Source organism: Saccopteryx leptura, chromosome 1, assembly GCF_036850995.1.
Source record: "Saccopteryx leptura isolate mSacLep1 chromosome 1, mSacLep1_pri_phased_curated, whole genome shotgun sequence".
In the NCBI taxonomy this organism is placed as follows: Eukaryota; Metazoa; Chordata; class Mammalia; order Chiroptera; family Emballonuridae; genus Saccopteryx; species Saccopteryx leptura.
This window is the reverse complement of record NC_089503.1, coordinates 163,090,643-163,109,196: the sequence shown is the minus strand read 5'-3', so window position 1 is coordinate 163,109,196 and position 18,554 is coordinate 163,090,643. Positions and strand designations below refer to the sequence as shown.

Genomic DNA, 18,554 nt, shown 5'->3' with positions numbered 1-18,554 from the left:
CCCTCTGAACTGATCCCACCCCCATGTTGCTCCGTGGCCAGGCTTCCCATGGCTGAGTGCTGAGCCGAGGCCAGACCTGGGGCTCAGGCGCCAGAGTGGAAGGAACAAAGACCCAAAATGTCACCCCTCAATTCTTGGCCACAAAAGGGCCCCACCATGGAGGTCTCTGGCATTGGAGACACACCACAGGGTGAGTCACACCAGCCCTGACACTCACCAGGAACACTGGCTCTGGGAACCTTCTCAACTTAACCCTTCAGAGCCTCTCTGGCTCCTCCCCACCCCTGTGAACAGGGTAGCTGTTGGGGCCGGAGGGGACCGCTGTGACAGGGATGGGGTGCTGTGTGGGGACCTTGGGTGCATCTGCTTGCCGCAAACCCCTAGCAAATGTGATCTCTCAAATAGTCCCACTGAGGCAGGCCCTATGGTTAACCCCATTCTACGGAAGAGGAAACAGGGCTCAGCATGATTAAGCAACATCCCCCAAGGCCCTGCAGCCGAGGGTGGGCAGAGCCTGACCCATCAGTTGCCCCATTATGACAGTCCATGTTCCTCTTTGCAGGCCAGCGTGGTGGCTTCCCCCCAGGAACCTGGACCAGACCGGCCGCGGGCCTCCAAGGCTTCATCTAGCTTATTGCAACGTGAAAACGGGTGAGTAATGCTCTAAATTACCGATTCTCTGTACAGCTCAGTGAACATACGTATGTGCTTTGGCTGTGTAAACGGATGGTATAACTGTGTTCAGGGCTGAAGTACCATGAGGAGGAGGTGTGGGCGGGGCCCGGGGTAGGTGAGTGGCAGCTGGCAGGCCGAGTTTTGAGGGAGGGGCGGGAGTAAGGGCCTGGTCCCAACAGGCTCTGGGTGAGGGGGTGTGTGTGGGGGGGACTGGGGCTGGCCTTTCTCCTTCAAAGACAGCTCGGCACCCTCCCACACCCACCACACTGCCCAAACCTGTTGCCTCGCTTCTGCCTGGAGCTGCCTTCCCTTTAGCCCTGCCCTGCCCACGGGAGTCCTCCTGTCAGTCCAGTGCTGTGATGGAGGAGGGGACCCTCCCCTGACCAGCAGCAAGTCCCCACGGAGCAGCCTGCTGAGCCTTCACACCTAAAAGCCAGGAGCCAGGTCTTGGCAGGTCTTTGCAAACCAGGCTGCTTCTGCGGAAATCCCATAATAAGCAGGTGGGGTCTGGGGCTGACTCTGTAGGGCTGGGGTGGGGGGCACTGAGGTGGAGCGGGAGCTAGCAACCTGGGGCGCCCCACCCTGGAAACAAGTGGCACAGCACGTGAGCCCCAGTGAGGCAGGGGCTGGGAGCCCAGCTCCCCCTTCCTGATACCGATCTCCTGCCCCCCCCAATCATCTGCCAGCTCCCAGCTTGTGATTCTCCTCCCCTGCCCCCGCCCCTCATGCCTAGTGCTCCCTCCCAGCCCAGCCATTATCGTGGGGCTCTGCTCCTGCACCGTGGAACGTGCAAGTTTCCAAGGCAGAATGCTCCTCCCGCCCTTCTACCCGCCGCCTCCATGCTGCCCTCCCTTCCCGCTGCTGGAAGCCACCTTTTCCTGGAGACCTTCCCAGACTCTACCTGTCTTCCTGCCTCAGGACTTCCTGTCTGTACCACTAGCTCGCTGGTTCTAGCCACTCTGTGTCCCCCCACCCCAGAAACGGCCTGGGAGGTGGTGCGGGGCTCCTGCTCTCTGTCTGGCCCTGGGTACTCAGCACGGTGTGGCACAGGGCAGGCCTCTGCTAGCCCCGTGGTTTCCAACCTTCTGGATGTGTCAGACACCCCCCCCCCCCGCAGGGCTGAGTAAAACACAGATTTTGAGCCCCACCCTGAGTGTCTGGTTCAGCAGGTCTGGGGTGGGGCTCAGAATTCACATTTCTAACAAGTTCTGGCGAGGAGGGGCAGGATGCCACTGGTCTGGGGACCCCACTCTGAGAACCAGGACAGATAAACCCATCAGAAAAAGACACACACACACGCAGATGCACTCTTTGGGTGAACCCATGACAACCCTCAGCAGGGTCCTGAGTTGGGGACTAACACCCCAGCACACCTCCTGGCATTGGTCCTTCCCTCCTTGGGCTCCAGACTCAGAGGACCCTGGGGAACCCCAACCCTCTGCCATCTACTCATTCAATTATCTGCTCAGCTGAACCTGGAGAGGGCCCCTGTGTCCCAAGCACTGATCCAGGCCTTGCCTTCACCTCAGCCCTCAGGACACAGCCCCTCACGTTCCCAGTCCCCTCTCCCTGCTTGCACTCAATTCCTTCTTCCAATGCTGTGGACAACGAGGGCCAGAAATTATTTCCTTCTTTATCAGAGGGATGAACTTAGTCCTGAGGCTAAGTGGAAAGGGTGAGTCAGTGGGGACAGGACCTCAGCCATCCGTGAGGTCAAATCTGTGTCTGGGGCCCCCGCTGACCCCAAGAGGAGTCATATGCACAGCTGCCCCTTCCACAAGGTGGGCGGGCATCTGCAAGCCCCCACCTGTGGGTCCCACCGTGAACCTCATGTCTGCTCCTCCTCTGTTCACCCCAGACTTAGAGGGATCCCTGCTTGTTCTCTGGGCCCTAAAATGAGGTCGGAGAGCATGTGGCAAAGGGCACAGGGACAAGGCTGGCTGGGGTCTGTCTTGCTCAAGTTCTTATTGCCCAGAGTATCCAGGCACCAGCCATCCTCTTGCCCCAGGGAAAAGCAGCCACAGCTAAGAACTGACCTTGACATTGCTGATGAACTGCTGTTCCCTCCAACAATGTGCTCAGACATACATAGCAACAACAGCTGGGCAGCTGGGCCTGTGTTAGTGTTAAACTTAGTCCCTCAGGTCACCCTGAACTGTGACCACCCCCTCTACTCGTGTCCAGGCTGGGGCCAGGAATGTCAGGGTACGCAGGTGCCAACGCACACAAAGGGCTCTGCCTCGCTGCCTGGTGAATGCCCAGCCTCCCTGCCTGCTTCCTTCTCCCCCTCCAGTCCTCTCCAAACCCCGGACCTCAGCCGCCTGCTCTCTGAGCATAGCACACACACCTGTCCCCACTCCAGGGCTATTTGAAGGAGGTTTGGGGAGGAATGAGCCAGGGAGAGACACTCTCCATCAGAGGTACTAATGACATTCCATCAAGACCAAAGCTGGGATGATCTAACCTCTCCAAAACTCCAAACGAACCTCTATCTGAAAGCAGGGCTTCCGTGGGTCCCCACCCCTTTCCACACTGGGGTGGAGGGTGGGGGATGCTGCCTCACGCCACCCTCTGCAGGAAAGAGGAAGCCTCTCTTTGTGGGTGCCCCCCACTCCAGCCCACCCCAGCACAGACACCCAGCCAAACGTGGGGTCACACCACACACTGACATCTTCTCTCCTTGTCACAAGAATCACCTGTGGGAGAGTCCACCATGTCCAGCCGGGACATGATGCTGTAGGCACAGGACAACATCCAGAAGGAACTGCTGGACCAGAGGCGGTAGAGCCAACAGGAGGCTCAGAGGAGCAGTGGAATGAATCATTTCTCCAGCCAGAGCAGGGAAGGGGGTGGCATCCAGTGGTCACTGGGTGCTCCCACCATGCACTCACTGGGGGAAAGCCAGTTTTACGGAAAGGTGTCCCCGACAAAGAAAAAGGTAGTTGGTGTGTTCTAGTAAATACAGTTGGTTGGTCCTCACTGAGCATGTCGGTTGCACACATGTGAGGAAACTCAACTCTCTTGGCTGCCTGTTCACGCTGTGTTGTTTTTATTTGAAAGAATGGCTGGGAAGCTATAGGTATTCGGACTTGAACATTGGTAGATATTTTCTCAAACAAACAAACAAAAAATGAACACAGTGGACCTTTGTCTCAAGAAAAACCGCCGAGCATATTGGTGGACCACCACAAAGTCCCAGTGTTTACGGGAAAATGGAAATCTCAGAGAATGTTCACCTGCCATCGTAAACTTGGCAGCTTCCCAAACAGGCAGGTTCTCCAGGAAGACAGACGGTGACAGTAAGGACCGCGATGTTTACAAACCGCTGCAGAGCGTGGGAAACGTGTTTGCATTCAGAGATCTGCATAACTTGGGGCACTGACATTTCCCCCAATGAGCAATGCCCCGAGTGAGAAAACCACGCAAGAGTTAACGGTCCACTGCAAGTGCCAGAGGGACCCCTGCAGGTGAAGCCCCCTGCCCAGGGTTTCAGGTTGCATGCTTGTAGCTGGCCTTCAAGAACCGCCCTCCTGCCCTGTTGAGTTTTGAAAAGAGTAACCCAAGAAGAAGACCCACAATTCTCGGAAAAATCCATTAAAGCACGCCTCTCTCTGCCAGCAGATGTGCATGTCCATGTAAGGCTGGGTATTTTCAACGCCCCTCAGCGGAAACATCTCACCGCTGCTTTGGCCGCATAAGAGAGAAGAGAAGCCTCCTGTCTTTTCCTAAGTCAGCCAGGCAGGAAAGGGGTTTGTTACAATGTGACGCAGAACCACTCTTCTTACTAGCTTCATCTAGTTTGTAATTTTCATCATTAAAGTTTTTATTCGTGGCCCTGGCCAGTTGGCTCAGCGGTAGAGCGTCGGCCTGGCGTGCGGGGGACCCGGGTTCGATTCCCGGCCAGGGCACATAGGAGAAGCACCCATTTGCTTCTCCACCCCCACCCCCTCCTTCCTCTCTGTCTCTCTCTTCCCCTCCCGCAGCCAAGGCTCCATTGGAGCAAAGATGGCCCGGGCGCTGGGGATGGCTCCTTGGCCTCTGCCCCAGGCGCTAGAGTGGCTCTGGTCGTGGCAGAGCGACGCCCCGGAGGGGCAGAGCATCGCCCCCTGGTGGGCGTGCCAGGTGGATCCCGGTCAGGCGCATGCGGGAGTCTGTCTGACTGTCTCTCCCCATTTCCAGCTTCAGAAAAATACAAAAAAAAAAAAGTTTTTATTCATAAGAATTATTTTCCTTATATCAATCCATGTGTATGCTATTTACAACATCACACATACAAAACGATTTTATTTAGGTCAATGTGTGATAGGCTTCTGATTATAATTATTAAGTGAATTACTTTTTTTTTTAATTCTAGTTTAGCACTGAATATGGTGAATATTGTTAGCTATGACCCACATCCTTCATGGTCTATTCTGTGTTTGAAGTGGATTGTGATTGTTATTATCCTGACTCACTTATTTTATTTATAAAATAAAAATGACCCAGAAACAATGAAGTCTGTTCAATACCAGAAATGAACTGGAAAATCCTTCATCGCTTAAGTCATCGAGTGCAGGTCTGGCCATTGCGGCAAGCTCTGGGGGCTATGTGGTCTCCTGGTTTTAATATGATGTCCCTGAGATGGTGACTCGGGGAGATCTGCACAAGGAATGGGATGAAACAGTTTCCGCCACTATGGTCTTTGCTTCAACCCCAGAAGACCTCATGCGTGTGCATCTTCCAGTGGGAACCTCTGGCTTGACGGGTCTGTTCCCAGAAGCCAGAGAGGAAGTTCTGCTCCTTGCCATCAGAGGGAGTGTGTGTGCACGTGTGTGCTTGTGTGTGTGTGTGTGTGTGTGCACGTGTGAGAGAGAGCATGTGAATGTGACTTCCTTGTAACCCATCACTCCCGAACTGAGACCGTGTGTGTGTGTGTGTGTGTGTGTGTGTGTGTGTGTGTACTGGGCGTGGCTGCCAGTCTGAGGACGTCCCTTTTCACCATCCCTTCCCCACTGCCTCCACCCAGATGACAGACAGTCACAAGTGTTTCCGGTCCTTGTCCACACAGGGTGATCTGGGTTAGTTCCAGGGCCAAATCTGGGTTAGCTCCAGGGCCATAGCTTGGAGAGCAACAAACATATCCTATCTGTTGCAAGTGTTTTGAAATGCCGTTACTATAACCCTGATGTAGCCGCTCTGAAGGTGTTTCTTTCTTAAACTGTGGGCTAGACATTCCCTTGCGGATCTAAAGGGTTAAGTGGTTCCTTTTTTATAAGGTGGAGGGGTGGGGAGGCGGTTAGAAGTTCCTTTGAAAATTTGTGAAATCCAACACATCATTTGGTGTCACAAGCTTTCACATGCACCCGGTCCAGTGGCTCAGAGACCCTTGGAGATGCACTCAGGGGCTTGCATGGGCAGGTTCCAGGAGAAGCCGTGTGCACAGCTATCTCCATGGACTTATGAGTCCTTCTGGCAGGGAGGGGGCACTGTAGGCCTGCCCCTCTGGGTGTGCAGGAGAACACTGAGGAAAAAGAACCACACTGGAGGGTGGTGGGTGCTGGGAGTAAGTGGACTGCCTCCTGGATCCCCACGCAAAAAAAAAAAAAAAAATGAAGGTCTTAACTACAGAAGAGCGTTCCTACTGTTTCCACTGTTGAAAGATGCTGAGGTTCCCCGACTGCCCGTGAAGACTAGACTACGAAGACACGTTATTTCACAGCCAGTGACAAAAAATACTCACACTCACTCCACCCTCATGTGCAATCCCGTCACAGGGTTATGGAGAGGTTCAGCCTGGGGTGAAATGCTCCATTACCTTCCCCCCTCCTGTCACCCTTGATAATTGTGGAGTCTTCATGATTCAGACCAAACTCTAGACAGAAGATGGCCTTCGCCTCCCACTCGTTTGTCTACATCAGTGGTAGTCAACCTACTAGTGGGCGTTCCAGCTTTCATGGTGGGCGGTAGCGGAGCAACCAAAGTATAAATAAAAAGATAGATTTAACTATAGTGAGTTGTTTTATAAAGATTTATTCTGCCAAACTTAGCAAAAATCTGACATAAAGTACTTGATAAGTAATTATTATTACATGCTTTAACTTGCTATAACTCTGCTTTATAAATTTTATAAAGTAAAGTTACTTCCCCACTTTCTAAATCACCATTACTGTGGAACCGGTGGGTGGTTAGAAAATTTTACTACTAACAGATACAAAAGTGGGTGGTAGGTATAAAAAGGTTAACTACCCCTGGTCTACATGAATGTACTCCTCAAACACTTGTGATGCATGCAACATCATGTGCATTTTGGTGCCAGAAAGGTGTGATGAATTTGCTCAGAAGGGACTCAAAACCACCTTCAATGAAGGGTGGGGGATAACCCCTGTGCTGGATTTTTGGGGGGAAGGATAAGAATTCCTCAGACAACCCAGGAGAAAGGGCCTCAGAGGCCCGGTGAGCAGGCTGGGCTATGGCACAGTGGCACAGAGCAGCGTGGGGTGTGGGGAGCTGTGGGAAGTTTGCTCTCGCTAGAGTGTGAAGGACTGCACTGGGGACAAACAGGAGGAGACGAAGCTAAGAGTATTTGAGGAGAACCAGGTATTTGAGGAGAACTTTAACTTAAAAGACAATGAAAGCAAACAGATTTAAAAGCAACCCGAAAACCCATCGTGAAAAGAACAGAACAAAGGCGCTTTTTTAAGCAACGAAGATTAATTAATGGAGAGAGAGAGAAGTGTTTTTGTCTTAAGAAATATAGAGAGAGAGCTGTAGAAAAAAAGGAAAAGAGATATTCAGAAAATAAAAATAACTCCTGGGAACTAGGACTATGAGAGCAACAATAGAGCTTCCAGGAAAAGGGAACAGGACGGGGTATCAGAGAATCACCCTGGAAGGTGACATTAGGCTGCTTGCTGGTCCGCAGCTCAGCTGGGCACCGGGATGGGTAGCGCGGACTGGCCACCAGGGGGCGCCCACACCACTGCCACCACCCCCCCCACCCCCCCACCCCACCCCACACACACACACACGCGTGCGCGCAGCCCTGTGCACAGGAAGCCCCGTGGTCCAGGAAGAGGGGAAGGAACAATGGGGTGATTGATCCAAATACACCATGAAAGACAAATTGTTCAGATGAAGCCCTCAGGGCTCCTGCCAAACGCCCAGGGTGCGTGGAATTTCAAGGAGACACTGAGGGGAATCAGGCTGTGGGCTGGGACCTGTGCCTTCCTCCCTGGAACCTTGCAGGCTTGGCCCCCAGAAGTCTGCCCAGAGATGAGGAGGGCAGCAACAGAAGTGGATGGAACAGGTGGGTGATGGGAGTGGGGGACAGCTCTAGAATGGGGACCCTGACTCCCACTCTTCAGATGATCTCTGGGATCCTGAGTCTACTCAGCCTTGAATTAACTTTTTCACACCCAACCGCTAATCCACTCCCAGAGCTGGTGTGAACCCCATCTCCCTCCTCTTCCCTGAGTGGCCTGGGTGAGGCCCCACATTTTTGAACCTGTTTCCTCACCTATTAAATGTAAGTAACACCCGTTCTACTTCTGCCTCCTTGTGGTTGTGAGGCTCAAATGAAAAGGATCCAAGGACTTCAGCATCTCTGTTCTCTTCCACTGAGAGGAGACCAGCCCTGGGCAGCACCCCCTCCAGCCTCCTCCCGGTTCCAGAAACCCCCACCTTGCTCCCAGCTCCCCCCACGCTCCCCAAGACTTCCAGGTGACCCGGACCCATCCAGGGCCTGCCTTCCTCCCATCCCAGGATCTGAACTTCTGACCACTCCCAGGCCGGGAGGGTGGGGCAGGATCTAAGTTGAGGCACAAGGGCCCCTTGTCCTGCTGGGCAGGCTGGCACGGCCTGTCCTGTCCCCAGGAGGAGTCTCTCTGGTATTATTGTCTTTCTGCTATGGCTTGGGGAGGAGCCCAGCAGGGTCCACCAGGACCAGACCAGTGGCCTGGCTCACAGCATGGACCACCTCCTAGAGGGCTGTGGCACAGACACCCGCTCGTGCAGCCTCTACCCTGACTGCTCTGAAAAATCTCAGTTCCCAAGCTGGTTCCCTTGCTATCCTCACAAAGTGAATTATTTATAATTCATACAATGCCCCTAGCAGTGTGCTGGCCCACATGGTGTTCAGTAAAATCTGTGATAGCCCAGCCACCACCCTCAGTCGCTAGGGCAGCGATCTAAAACTCCCCAGCCTGTGCCCTGGGCCTGCTGCCCGCCCTGGGCCTGCGATTCCACAGCACCTACCCCACACCTTCCTGCTGCTCTGCCTGGGCCTGCAGGCCTGGTTCTCACTCCAGCTATGAAACACCAGGCAGTCAATTGCTGTGGGCTGCTGAGCTGATTACCAACCCTGTCTGCAGAAGGGACTGTCTCTGCCCCAGGCGGCAGGGAAGATCAAACAAGATAGTAACCAGGAAACCCATGAAACTGCTTTTCCAGGCCACCAGGCAGAGAGAGCTCATGGCTGTCTCAGCGTGCCCATCTGAAGGCCTTTCCATCCACCCAGAGGAATAGGTCCCCTCCCAGCACCCCACGTGGGAGAGGCCAATAGTAATTACCGCCCAGGGTGGGCTATGTCCTGAGTTTTGCGAAGCCTTTCTATACTCTTCGACCTGTCATAACTTTCCCTAATGTCTCCAGCATCAGAAGAGTTAGGGAGGGAGAGTCACGTTGGACAGCTAGCTGGAAATGTACCATCTTTCCTGCCATTTATATGCAATTTATTCTCCCCCAAAGATATGCAAGGTCCCGGCTCCCTAGACATGGGCAGTCTGGTAAGGAGAAAATTAGGTAAACAGAGTTCATTCCGGCTGCCCGCCTTGGGCTGGTGTGGGCATCTCCAGCAAGTCCTCATCAGTTCTGAACAGATGCCTTCAGGATGCTAGTGTGACCAAAGGGGAGGCTTGTGTGGCTCATGTGGCCCTGACAACTACCTTCCTGCCCCCATCCTCTCCAGCCATGCCAGGGGACAACCCCATCCAGCTCTACCTGGCTTCTGGCAGGGTAGGCAATGGTAAAACCCTCCCTGAGCAATGGTGGGGCCATTGCCGGCATCACACACGAGAGCAGAAGCTCAGGCCCAGGGAGTGGTTGGCAAGCCGGGAAAGGGTTAAGTCCACAGGCTGCAGAGCCAGGACCCAGCTGCTTCCCGTGGGTGTGTGGATTTGCAGCCTCCCCCACTGGGGGGCTATCCAGCCTGTGCTGGGCGAGAAGTGCTCTCAGGGAGAGTGAAGGCAGGGTCCTCAATCTGCGGCCAGATGCCCTTGTCAGGCAGCCAATGCCTCCCACACAGGCGCCATTGGGAAGAGCCAGGGACGAGAGGCCAGGGGGTCCAGGAGCTGGCAGGGCTGCCCTCGAGACCCCAGGATGGTCAAAGGCAGAGCTGGCCCTGTCTGTCCTGGGCCATCCTCTTATTTGGGGACAGTTAACAACAGAGAGGTTGATCTGGGAGTGCAGACTTTAATTTTTCCAATATGACACTGGGCTGCTCTGTGCCTCGGTTTCTCCCTTTCTGGGCATAGGTTGCAGGGTGAATTTAATAATGGTCTTCCACAGTGTCTACATTCTAATCCTGGAACCTGCAAATGTCACCTCAGATGGCAAAGACTTTGTAAATGTGATTGTGTTAGAAACCTCGATGTTGGAGATTATCCTGTGTTACCCAGGTGGGCTGAGTGTTACCCCAAGCATCTTTATAAGATGGAGGCACATGGTGATTACAGACCAAAGAAGAGGCAGTGGTGGGCAGGGGGTGGGGGACCACAGAGGCAGAGATTGGAGGGATGCGGTCACAGGTTCAGAAACACCTGAAGCCACCAGAAGCTGGAAAAGGCAGAACCCAATCGTGACCCAGAGTGTCCCTACGGAGCCTGGCCTTGACCAGGGGGCACGAGGAGAATCCCAGAAAGGCTCCTGAAGAGGGTCTGTATCAGTTACCTGCTGCTGTGTGACAAATTATCTCGGACTATGTGCTGTAGAACAAACAGTTCCCGTGGTTGGGAACCAGGGCCTCCCAGCTATGCCCACAGCCGCAGGGTGTCCCATGAGCAGCAGCCAGGAGGTCCCAGCCAGAACCAGGGGCCCATCTGAAAGCTGATGAGGAAGGACCTGCGTCCACACTCAGTGGCGTTGGCGGGATTTTGCTCACTGTGGGCGGTTGGCAGAGACTACTCCATGCCTGCTACTTGGACCTTCCAGTACCACCAGCAGCTCCAGTGAGGGAGAGAGGGAGAACAAGCCCTATGGTGACCAGCCTCTGTGGCCTGGTCACAGGGGAGCAAGTTCCCAGGCCAGTCCAGAGACTGTGCTGGGAGGAGCTGTTCTGTTCCGTAAGAGAAATGGACCATTCTGAGCTGGACCAGGGAAAGGACCACCCAGACTGTGAGAAACGTCCAATGGCCCTCTGTGTTTTGCAAGGGGGGGTATGCACAGTCTGAAGTCTCCCTTTGCCTACAGAGCTCAAAGCTGCACACTACAGCCTTGACCACCCTGGTCAAGTATAATTAATGGACAAGTGGGTGCTGCTGGGTCTTCAGATCTGCTGGCTGAACCCAGGTGCCTCTCTGCAATGCCTCGGCTGGGTGGGAGGAGGGAAGAGCACCTCCCTTGCAACAGGGAGCAGCCAAGGGCCCCCTCCATGCTCTGAACTCTGACAAGGTGTGAACTTGTCCTCCCTTCCTAGCAGGGGGTGGGGTGAGTGCGTGTGTGCGTGTGTTCACACTGCTGTGCACACAGACATTTGTGGTTCACTATCTCTGTTCTTATTTCCTTTCCAGACATTCTCACAAGTAATTCACACAATGATTCTAGGAAAGCATGTGCTTGAAGCCTCCATGTGAGTGTTCTGGGCATCAGACTTGTCCACTGCCTCTACGCTCAGTGGTACCCCCTACCACCACCAGGTTCTGGTCAAACCTATTGTGTTCCTGTGCCCCCTCCCCTGCCCTGGCACCTATGCACAGGTAACTTCCTCCCCTGGAACACCTGGCCTTTCCCCTGATTTCTGAGAGTCAGAATCCCATCCTCCCTTCGAAAGACCCTCCACATGTTCCCAACATCCTCCTGCCCACCCCTCCAGCCCTGTCCCCAGCTTTCAGCCGCTCTGTCCTCTCTGTCTCTGTCCCCCCTCAGCAGGGGGGACAGGCTTCTGCCCAGTGCCCCAGGGCCTCAGTGCTCAACAACGCGTGAGGATGGCCCTGTGTGCTGGGGGTGGGGGTGGGGGGAATCCAGTAGGATTGAAGAGCCCGGAGGACCTTGGCTGTCCCTTCTCCCTGCGGGGGGTTGGGGGGGAACCATGGAAAACTCCCTGTGGCAAAGCCCCTGGGCCATAGCTCACTAGTTTGGACTCTGGTGGCCCCTGCGGCAGTTTGCATGGGGCCTCGGGTGTGGAGACAGTGGAAACAGACATGAGGAAGCGTCCCAATGGTAGGGTGGCACTTCCAAGGAGCTCAGACTCCCCCCACTACCATGGGGAAGACGAGGAGGTTTTGAGGAGAAGAATGCATTGCATTCTGGATAGAACCTTCTGGTGGACAGCGGCGTGTAGACGGGGACAGGGACTCTGGAGGCCAGGCCAGGGCTCGCCTTGCAGCCCCAGGGCAGCCTGGCCATGGCCAAACTCACGTTCCTGCCAGGCTCCCGGGGCCTAAACACCCCCACTTCTGGGGAAGGTCGGTTTCAGGGTTCCACACCGAGTGCCTGGCAGGTCTGCCTTCTGCTCTGCTGCTGCTCGAGCCGCGGACGCCTGCGGAGCCTCAGCTCCCCACCCCACTCAACCTGACCAGCGTAAGCCACCCCTTCTCTCCTCTCGGCCTCCCACCCCCAGCCCTGTCACACTCCCGGCTGCTGGGCTGGGTCTTGCCCTGCCTCATTGTCCCATGGGTGACTCACGCCGCGGCGGGAGGGCGGGGTGAGATGGGGCTGCCAGGGCAGGGGCAGAGACTGTGGCAACAGTCCCTCCCTGGCCATCCGGCATCCACAGGCCCTACTGAGCAAAGATTTCCATCTCGTGTCTGTTGGCACTGCCCAGCCCGTTCGTGCCCCCGGAGAGGCCATGACCCCAGTCTGTGATGCAGCCAGCATTCCCGAGGCCTGTGCTCCTTGTATAGAATTTGGAGTTGGAGTTGCCAGAGCAGAGTGGACACCCCTGAACCCAGGAAGCAGGCTGTGCCTGTTTGTGACAGACACTCCCCAGAGAGGTCACATGTCTTTTTAAAAAGACAAAACTTGTGGTGGGTGAGCCCTGTCTCTGTGCTGAGAGTTCTCAGAGCCTCAGGAAGCTACAAACTCTTAAAACGGTAAGTGACTGTCCCCATCACAACCACCACCACCTAGGTGAATGCCCACTGAGGGCCTCCGGCATGTGAGGGGCTGGCTAGGGGTTCTAGTGGCAGTATGCCCACTCAAGGGCTGGGACCTTCCTGGTAAGAGAGAGACTGCCACTGGGTTTTCCAGGACCACTGCACACTTGGAAACAACAGGGCTGGGTGTCCTGAGAAAACAGGCAGCGGCAGAAACCAGGGCTTGCCTCCCCTCGCTGTGTCTGCGCCTGGGACACCCACGCCGGCTGTGCCCGCCACTGCCCTTTGCAACCAAGCTCCCAGAAGTCTCGTTCAGAGATCGGCTGAGGCCAGCACAGCGCTGGGCAGAGGCAGCGCCCCATGCTCCCTGACTGCTCATAGGCAGCTCTATTGGATCAGTTGGCATTTTATGTTCCCACTAAGCGTGGCCCCTCAGGGCAGGTGTCCCCTCCATGTCACCAGTGCCCAGCACAGTGCCTGCCCACAAGGCATTCAGTATGTTTGCTGAGTGATGGGGTCTTGCATCCTGACCCCACCTACTCACAAACACACTCTCCTTCCTCCTGAGGGCCTGGGAAACCCCTCAGTGCCTGAATCCCCACCATTGGTCACCTTGGGTTTGTAGAAGAGCAAAGACTCCATTTGGGGGACTGGAGGATGAAGAGGTTCATCTTGTCCCATTCTGGTCCACGAATAAAGGGAAGCATGGCCAACACCATCTTCTCTCTGTCCCCCCACACCCAATGTCAGCAAGCACTGCCAGCACCCTGCTGGCCCCCCCAAGCCCCCACAGACACCACACTGATTCCACACTGTAGCTGAGCCCATGTCTTTCTTTGCACCGATGGGGACGAACACAGAAGAGGATGCTTACGTGCATGCTGGGGCCAAATTATCCATGGGACAGATGTACAGCCCAATGAGATCTCTGAAAATTCCCGGGCATTGGTTAACTCTCCTCCACCTGCGCGATGTAGCGCCTGTGTCAGAGGACCAGTTTGCTCCCGGGGACTCCGAGGGACCGGAGCAGAGCACCGAGGTTCTGACGGGACTGCCAGAGAAAGGGGGTGGGGACAAAACAGGCTGACAGCACAGAGAGGTTGTTCAAGTGACTTAGACCAAAAGAGGGCCACTCGGCCCCCTTCTTGCCAGAGACTCCCCACAGACATGACAGTAAGTGGTGGACAGGAAGGCTGCCGGTGCCCGAGTGCACTGTGGAAAGGCCTCAGGGTTCCCCAGTAAACCATTTCTACATAACTCAGGGCACTGATTTCCGTACCTCAGATTTTCCCTTTAAACCATCAGTAAGGAGTGGTTACTGTATAACGTGTAAAGCCTGAGTCTATACACAGGGGACAAACTCTGCCCAGAACCTAGGCTACTGCCCAGGAGAGCAGGGACAGGCCACCCTCCTACAGAAGAGGCAGCTGTAGGAGCTAAGTTCGCTTATGTCACATCCCTCCATCCGGTCCTTGTGGTCCATCCTTCCTAGGACCCCTGGGGCCATGTCCCCTGGGGTAGTACTGTCTCCCCCTACCCAGGCTGGAGATTTCAGAACACGCTGTGCACTAGGAAAGAGTGGGGAGGGTGGGGAGGTCAGGGATGCTCCCGCACCGGGTCTTTGCAGGCAAAGAATTTCACTCAGCAAACGGTCTGGTCACTGCCCTATGCAGGGCGTCTTCATTGTGGGATAGGCATGAAATGGTAATGGCCAGACCCCCAGCCCACCTCCACCACCTCCAGGCCTAGCACCACAGTGGGGGCAGAAGGACAGCAGGTGGGGGAAGAAGTGTGCAAAGAAAGGGCCTGGAGGGGTGGGGGTCCCAGAGGGACCTAAGCAGCAGGAGACCCCCAAGTGTGGGCCTCAGACCCATCAGTTCCCCCCACCAAGGTGAGTCCAGAGGTGGTCCTCCTCTGGGTACCAGACTGGCCTCCCGTGTCCTGAGGCTCAGCATCCTATGGGGCAGTGTCCTCCTCCTCCAACTCCTCCAAGCACAGCACCCTGCAGCCAGGACAAGCAGCAGTCTGCAGAACGAATGGCTGGCAGGGCCCCGGGGGAGGGGCTTTGATTCCAATTTCCACCACGATTGATCGGGCCTGGGGCTGGAAGGCCCCGAGAGTTGAGAGTGTCCAGGGGCTGAACTTCATCCTCAGCCTCGTGTGGCTTTTCGCCCTCCTTCCCAGGCTGTCCGACCCTTCAGCTCCAATGCCTCCTGCATGTGGACCACGACTCTGTCTCACCAAGAGGAGCACAATCAGGCCCCCACGTGCCAAAGGGGGCCAGGAAGCTGGAAAGAAAGAGTACCCACTGTGGGTGTTTGATACCAATGTCCCGACTTCTTCCTCATCAGGACAAACACAGAAGATGTTTGTATATCACACTGACCGATGGGGGAGCCCACTGCCCCCCACCCAGACCTGGGGGAACCAATGAAGATCAATGCTCAGCCGACCCTCACTCCAAGTAAGGAGGCATTTACCAGAGGGTCGGAGAGGCGTGTGGTCCCACAGGGCCTCCAGCTCACTAGGACTCTTGTTAAGGCGGAGAAGCTGCAGAGTGGGAGATGAAGGGGCTAGGGGTCTTGGGTTATCAGCTGGAAAATTAAAACCCTTCCCCAGCCCCGCTCCCAGTTCCCAGTGGAGGGAGAGGCATCTAGGGCAGAGGGCACGGGGCTGGGAGCCAGGCCTTCCAGGTTCTATTCCTGGTCCCTCCCCTGGGCCTTCCTGACCACAAATCTGCCCCCGCCCCCTGCCCTACTGCTCACAGAGGATGAAGACATCACAACTAACAAATCATGACCCCCCTCCTGCCCCCACCCACCCACCCTGCCTGCCTACCTCCAACTCCCCTGGTCTCCCAGCAGCTCAGCCTGAGGACCCAAAGCCCACTGTCCACAAAGGGTGGACAGCCTAGCCACAACCTTCTGCTGAAGCCCTACTTGGCAAGGGCGGTTCCTTGGTCTGTCCCCAACCCCTGCTGACCCCACTAACAGAGGGAGAGCGTCCTTCTGCCTCAATTCCAGACTCAAACTCTCCCATAAGGAGTGTTCACCCTAGCAGGAAGGGGCAAGCTTTGGTCCATCTCACAATGGGTTCTCCCAGCTCCCAGAAAGCCACAGCCCAGGCGCTCTTTCCTGGGCGGGGGCAGAGACCCAGCAGCTGGGGGGGAGGGGGGATGTTCAGGCCAGCCTCCCTCTGCCTGAGTCAGGGCAGAAGCAGTCCGTGGCAAGGGCCCCCCTGCCCATCCTCGTCTCAGACACATGCAGGGTCCCCTCCCTGGTGTCCTAGGGGGAAGTCCAGCTCTGGGAAGGAGGTAGGCCTCCCAGTGGAGGGTGGAGGGGGTCTCTGCTCCTGATGGGGGTAGGCTTGCACCATGGTGCCACAGTGACACTCGTTGGGACTTGCATGGTGGCCGCCAGATAGCTGCCTGATGCTTCCTGAATCACGGGAGGTTCAGACTCAGACTCCTACTTTCTGTTGGCCTTAGGATGGCCCAGCTCATAAGGGGAATGCTGGCGGGAGTCCCCCGTTTCCTCTGTAGCAAAAAGAGTTGGCAAGGAGAGAAAGGGTCCTCAGTCCCCAAACGGCTTACCTGATGTGACCCCAAGTACCGCGTCTGCGCAGACCGAATGGGAAAGGCAAACGGTGCGCCTGGCCGTTTAGGACACGAGAGTCCCAGTCCCGAGGCTCTGCCGGGCCCGCACTGTCTGGATGGCCTGTTGGTTCTTGAACTTAACCAGGCCCAGGGTGATCTGGGCGTTCCAGCCGGGGTCTTCGAGAGGGCAGCGGAAGTCGATCTCGCCGCCACCCTCGGTCACCAGCGTGAAGTAGATGTGGCGCCCGGTGCTCTCCACGCACTCCACCGCCTTGATGCGCGCGAAGCTGAGCTCCTTGGGCCGGCCGCCCGTGCCCTTGGCCTCGAAGAGCTGCAGCCCGCGCTCGGTGAGTACGCAGCGCTTGCGCTTCCACAGCTGCAGGAGGCCGCCGCTGCGCTTCTCCAGCACGCCCTCCTTCAGCACCGGCGCCGCCGCCGTCATGGGGCCCCGGCCCGGGGCTGCTGCAGGCCGCGCGTCGTGCGCCCTGTCCGCGCGCCCCGCAGCCCTGCGCTCACCGCTCCTGGAGCCGGTCCCGGTCACCCTGCGCCCGCGTCAGCCCGCAGTGGCCCCACCGCCTCCGCCCCGTGCGCCCCGTTTCGCGGTCAAGAGCCCGCTGCCCGGTCGCACCGTGCTCGCTCGCTGGCTCGCCTGGGCTCCGTCTGTGCGCTGGGCGGCAGCTCCCGGGACTTGCCCTTACTTGTCCCGCCGCTGCCTCCTGCGCGGCGCATTCCTGTCCCGCCGGCCCTCCCCTCCGCGCCTCGCGCCCGCCGGGGCCGGGCCGCGGGGGCGGGGCCGGCCGGCCGGGCGGGGGGGGGGGGGGGGGGGAGGGCATGTCACGCCCTGGAGGCGCTGGGCGCCGCGCTGGAGCGCTGGTACCGAGAAGGGGCCGCTTACACAACAGCGTCAGCCTCTGACCTTCTGTCTGCCGCTTCTTGGAAGCACCGCTCCTCCAGGCCTTGGCCGCAGGGGGTGACAGTGGAGGGTGGAGGGGGGGTCTCTGCTCCTGATGGGGGTAGGCTTGCACCACGGTCCCAAGTGGCACCCGTTGGGACTTGCATGGTGGCCGCCAGATAGCTGCCTGATGCTTCCTGAACCGCGGGAGGCCTGGCCTCCCAGCCTCTGCCCCCTTCCCTAGTTTGGCCAGCTCCCCCTTGGCATTGTGCCATCAAAAACATGAAGAAGATCCTGGGTCAGGGGTAGGAATGGGAGCCCAGCCCTGTTGGGTTCCTCCCCGCAAAAGCCAAGTTCTCTGGGCAAAGCCCTGGAGAGGCTGCCCACAGGTGTCTGCTGGAAGACCCACCCCTATCTCGGAACCAGAGCTGGGGAGCTGAGCAGAGAGAAGCCAATGTGAACTGAGGACAGGGACCTAGAAGTCACTCAGCCTCCCCTTGCTGGAGGAGGGACCCCATGGTGACCCGGAGATGTCAATGTTAGGGTCCTCTCCATCATACTCTGGGAGAGCCGGGGGACTCAGCCCCAGGCCTGATGCTTCCCCTCCTAAGAGAAAGAACTTTTCAGGGGGTTGGAGCCCAGGGCCTGTGCGGCTCCCTCTGCTGCTTAGAGAGTGTTATGTGAAGACGGCAGCTTGGCAGAGGTGGGTTCAGACCTTAACTCTTCCCCCTCACTGCCCTGTCCTGCCCACCGTGGGTAGCTTCACTATCCTTCAGTTTTCTCATCTGTTAAATGGAAGAATTAATTTATTTTTATCTCGTGGATTCCAGTGAAAAAGTTAGATAACATTTGTGGAAGGCCCAGTCTCAGCAGACGTGATCTCCCTTCCCCAACTTTCATTGCCTGGTGTCGTGGTTCTCAACCTTTTCACACATGGGGGCCAGTGAAAATAGAAGAGTTAATTTCGAGAACTGCTGAAGCATAAGTGAGCTTGACTAAGATCATCGGGTCTGTAATCTGTAGACAACATCAGGGTAGTGAATTCTTTTGCCAACTGGCATAAAATTTCTGGTGGATAGATTAGGGGGACCAGCATTTGAAAACC

At 56.5% G+C, this 18,554-nt stretch overlaps 1 protein-coding gene and 1 long non-coding RNA gene across 4 annotated transcripts; one reads left to right on the top strand and one right to left on the bottom strand.

Annotated features, from left to right (window-relative positions):
• Positions 1–48: 48 nt before the first annotated feature.
• Positions 49–4,562, top strand: LOC136401478 (uncharacterized). Its single transcript, XR_010750525.1, has 3 exons — positions 49–190; positions 563–651; positions 3,366–4,562. It is a non-coding gene; the product is annotated as an uncharacterized lncRNA (long non-coding RNA).
• A 10,051-nt stretch (positions 4,563–14,613) lies between these two features.
• On the bottom strand, positions 14,614–17,309 carry PHLDA3 (pleckstrin homology like domain family A member 3). Of its 3 annotated transcripts, none has more exons than XM_066379767.1 (3): positions 16,555–17,309; positions 15,416–15,512; positions 14,614–15,250 (listed from the first exon to the last, which is right to left on the bottom strand). In XM_066379767.1, the coding sequence occupies exon 1, from the start codon at positions 16,997–16,999 to the stop codon at positions 16,622–16,624; it is 378 nt and encodes a 125-aa protein (XP_066235864.1). In that variant the 5' UTR covers positions 17,000–17,309; the 3' UTR covers positions 14,614–15,250; positions 15,416–15,512; positions 16,555–16,621. The 3 variants fall into 3 exon arrangements, with proteins under 3 accessions (XP_066235864.1, XP_066235874.1, XP_066235855.1); XM_066379777.1 differs by having other exon boundaries at positions 15,443–15,512; XM_066379758.1 differs by lacking the exon at positions 15,416–15,512 and having other exon boundaries at positions 16,555–17,308.
• Between the last annotated feature and the right edge of the window lie 1,245 nt (positions 17,310–18,554).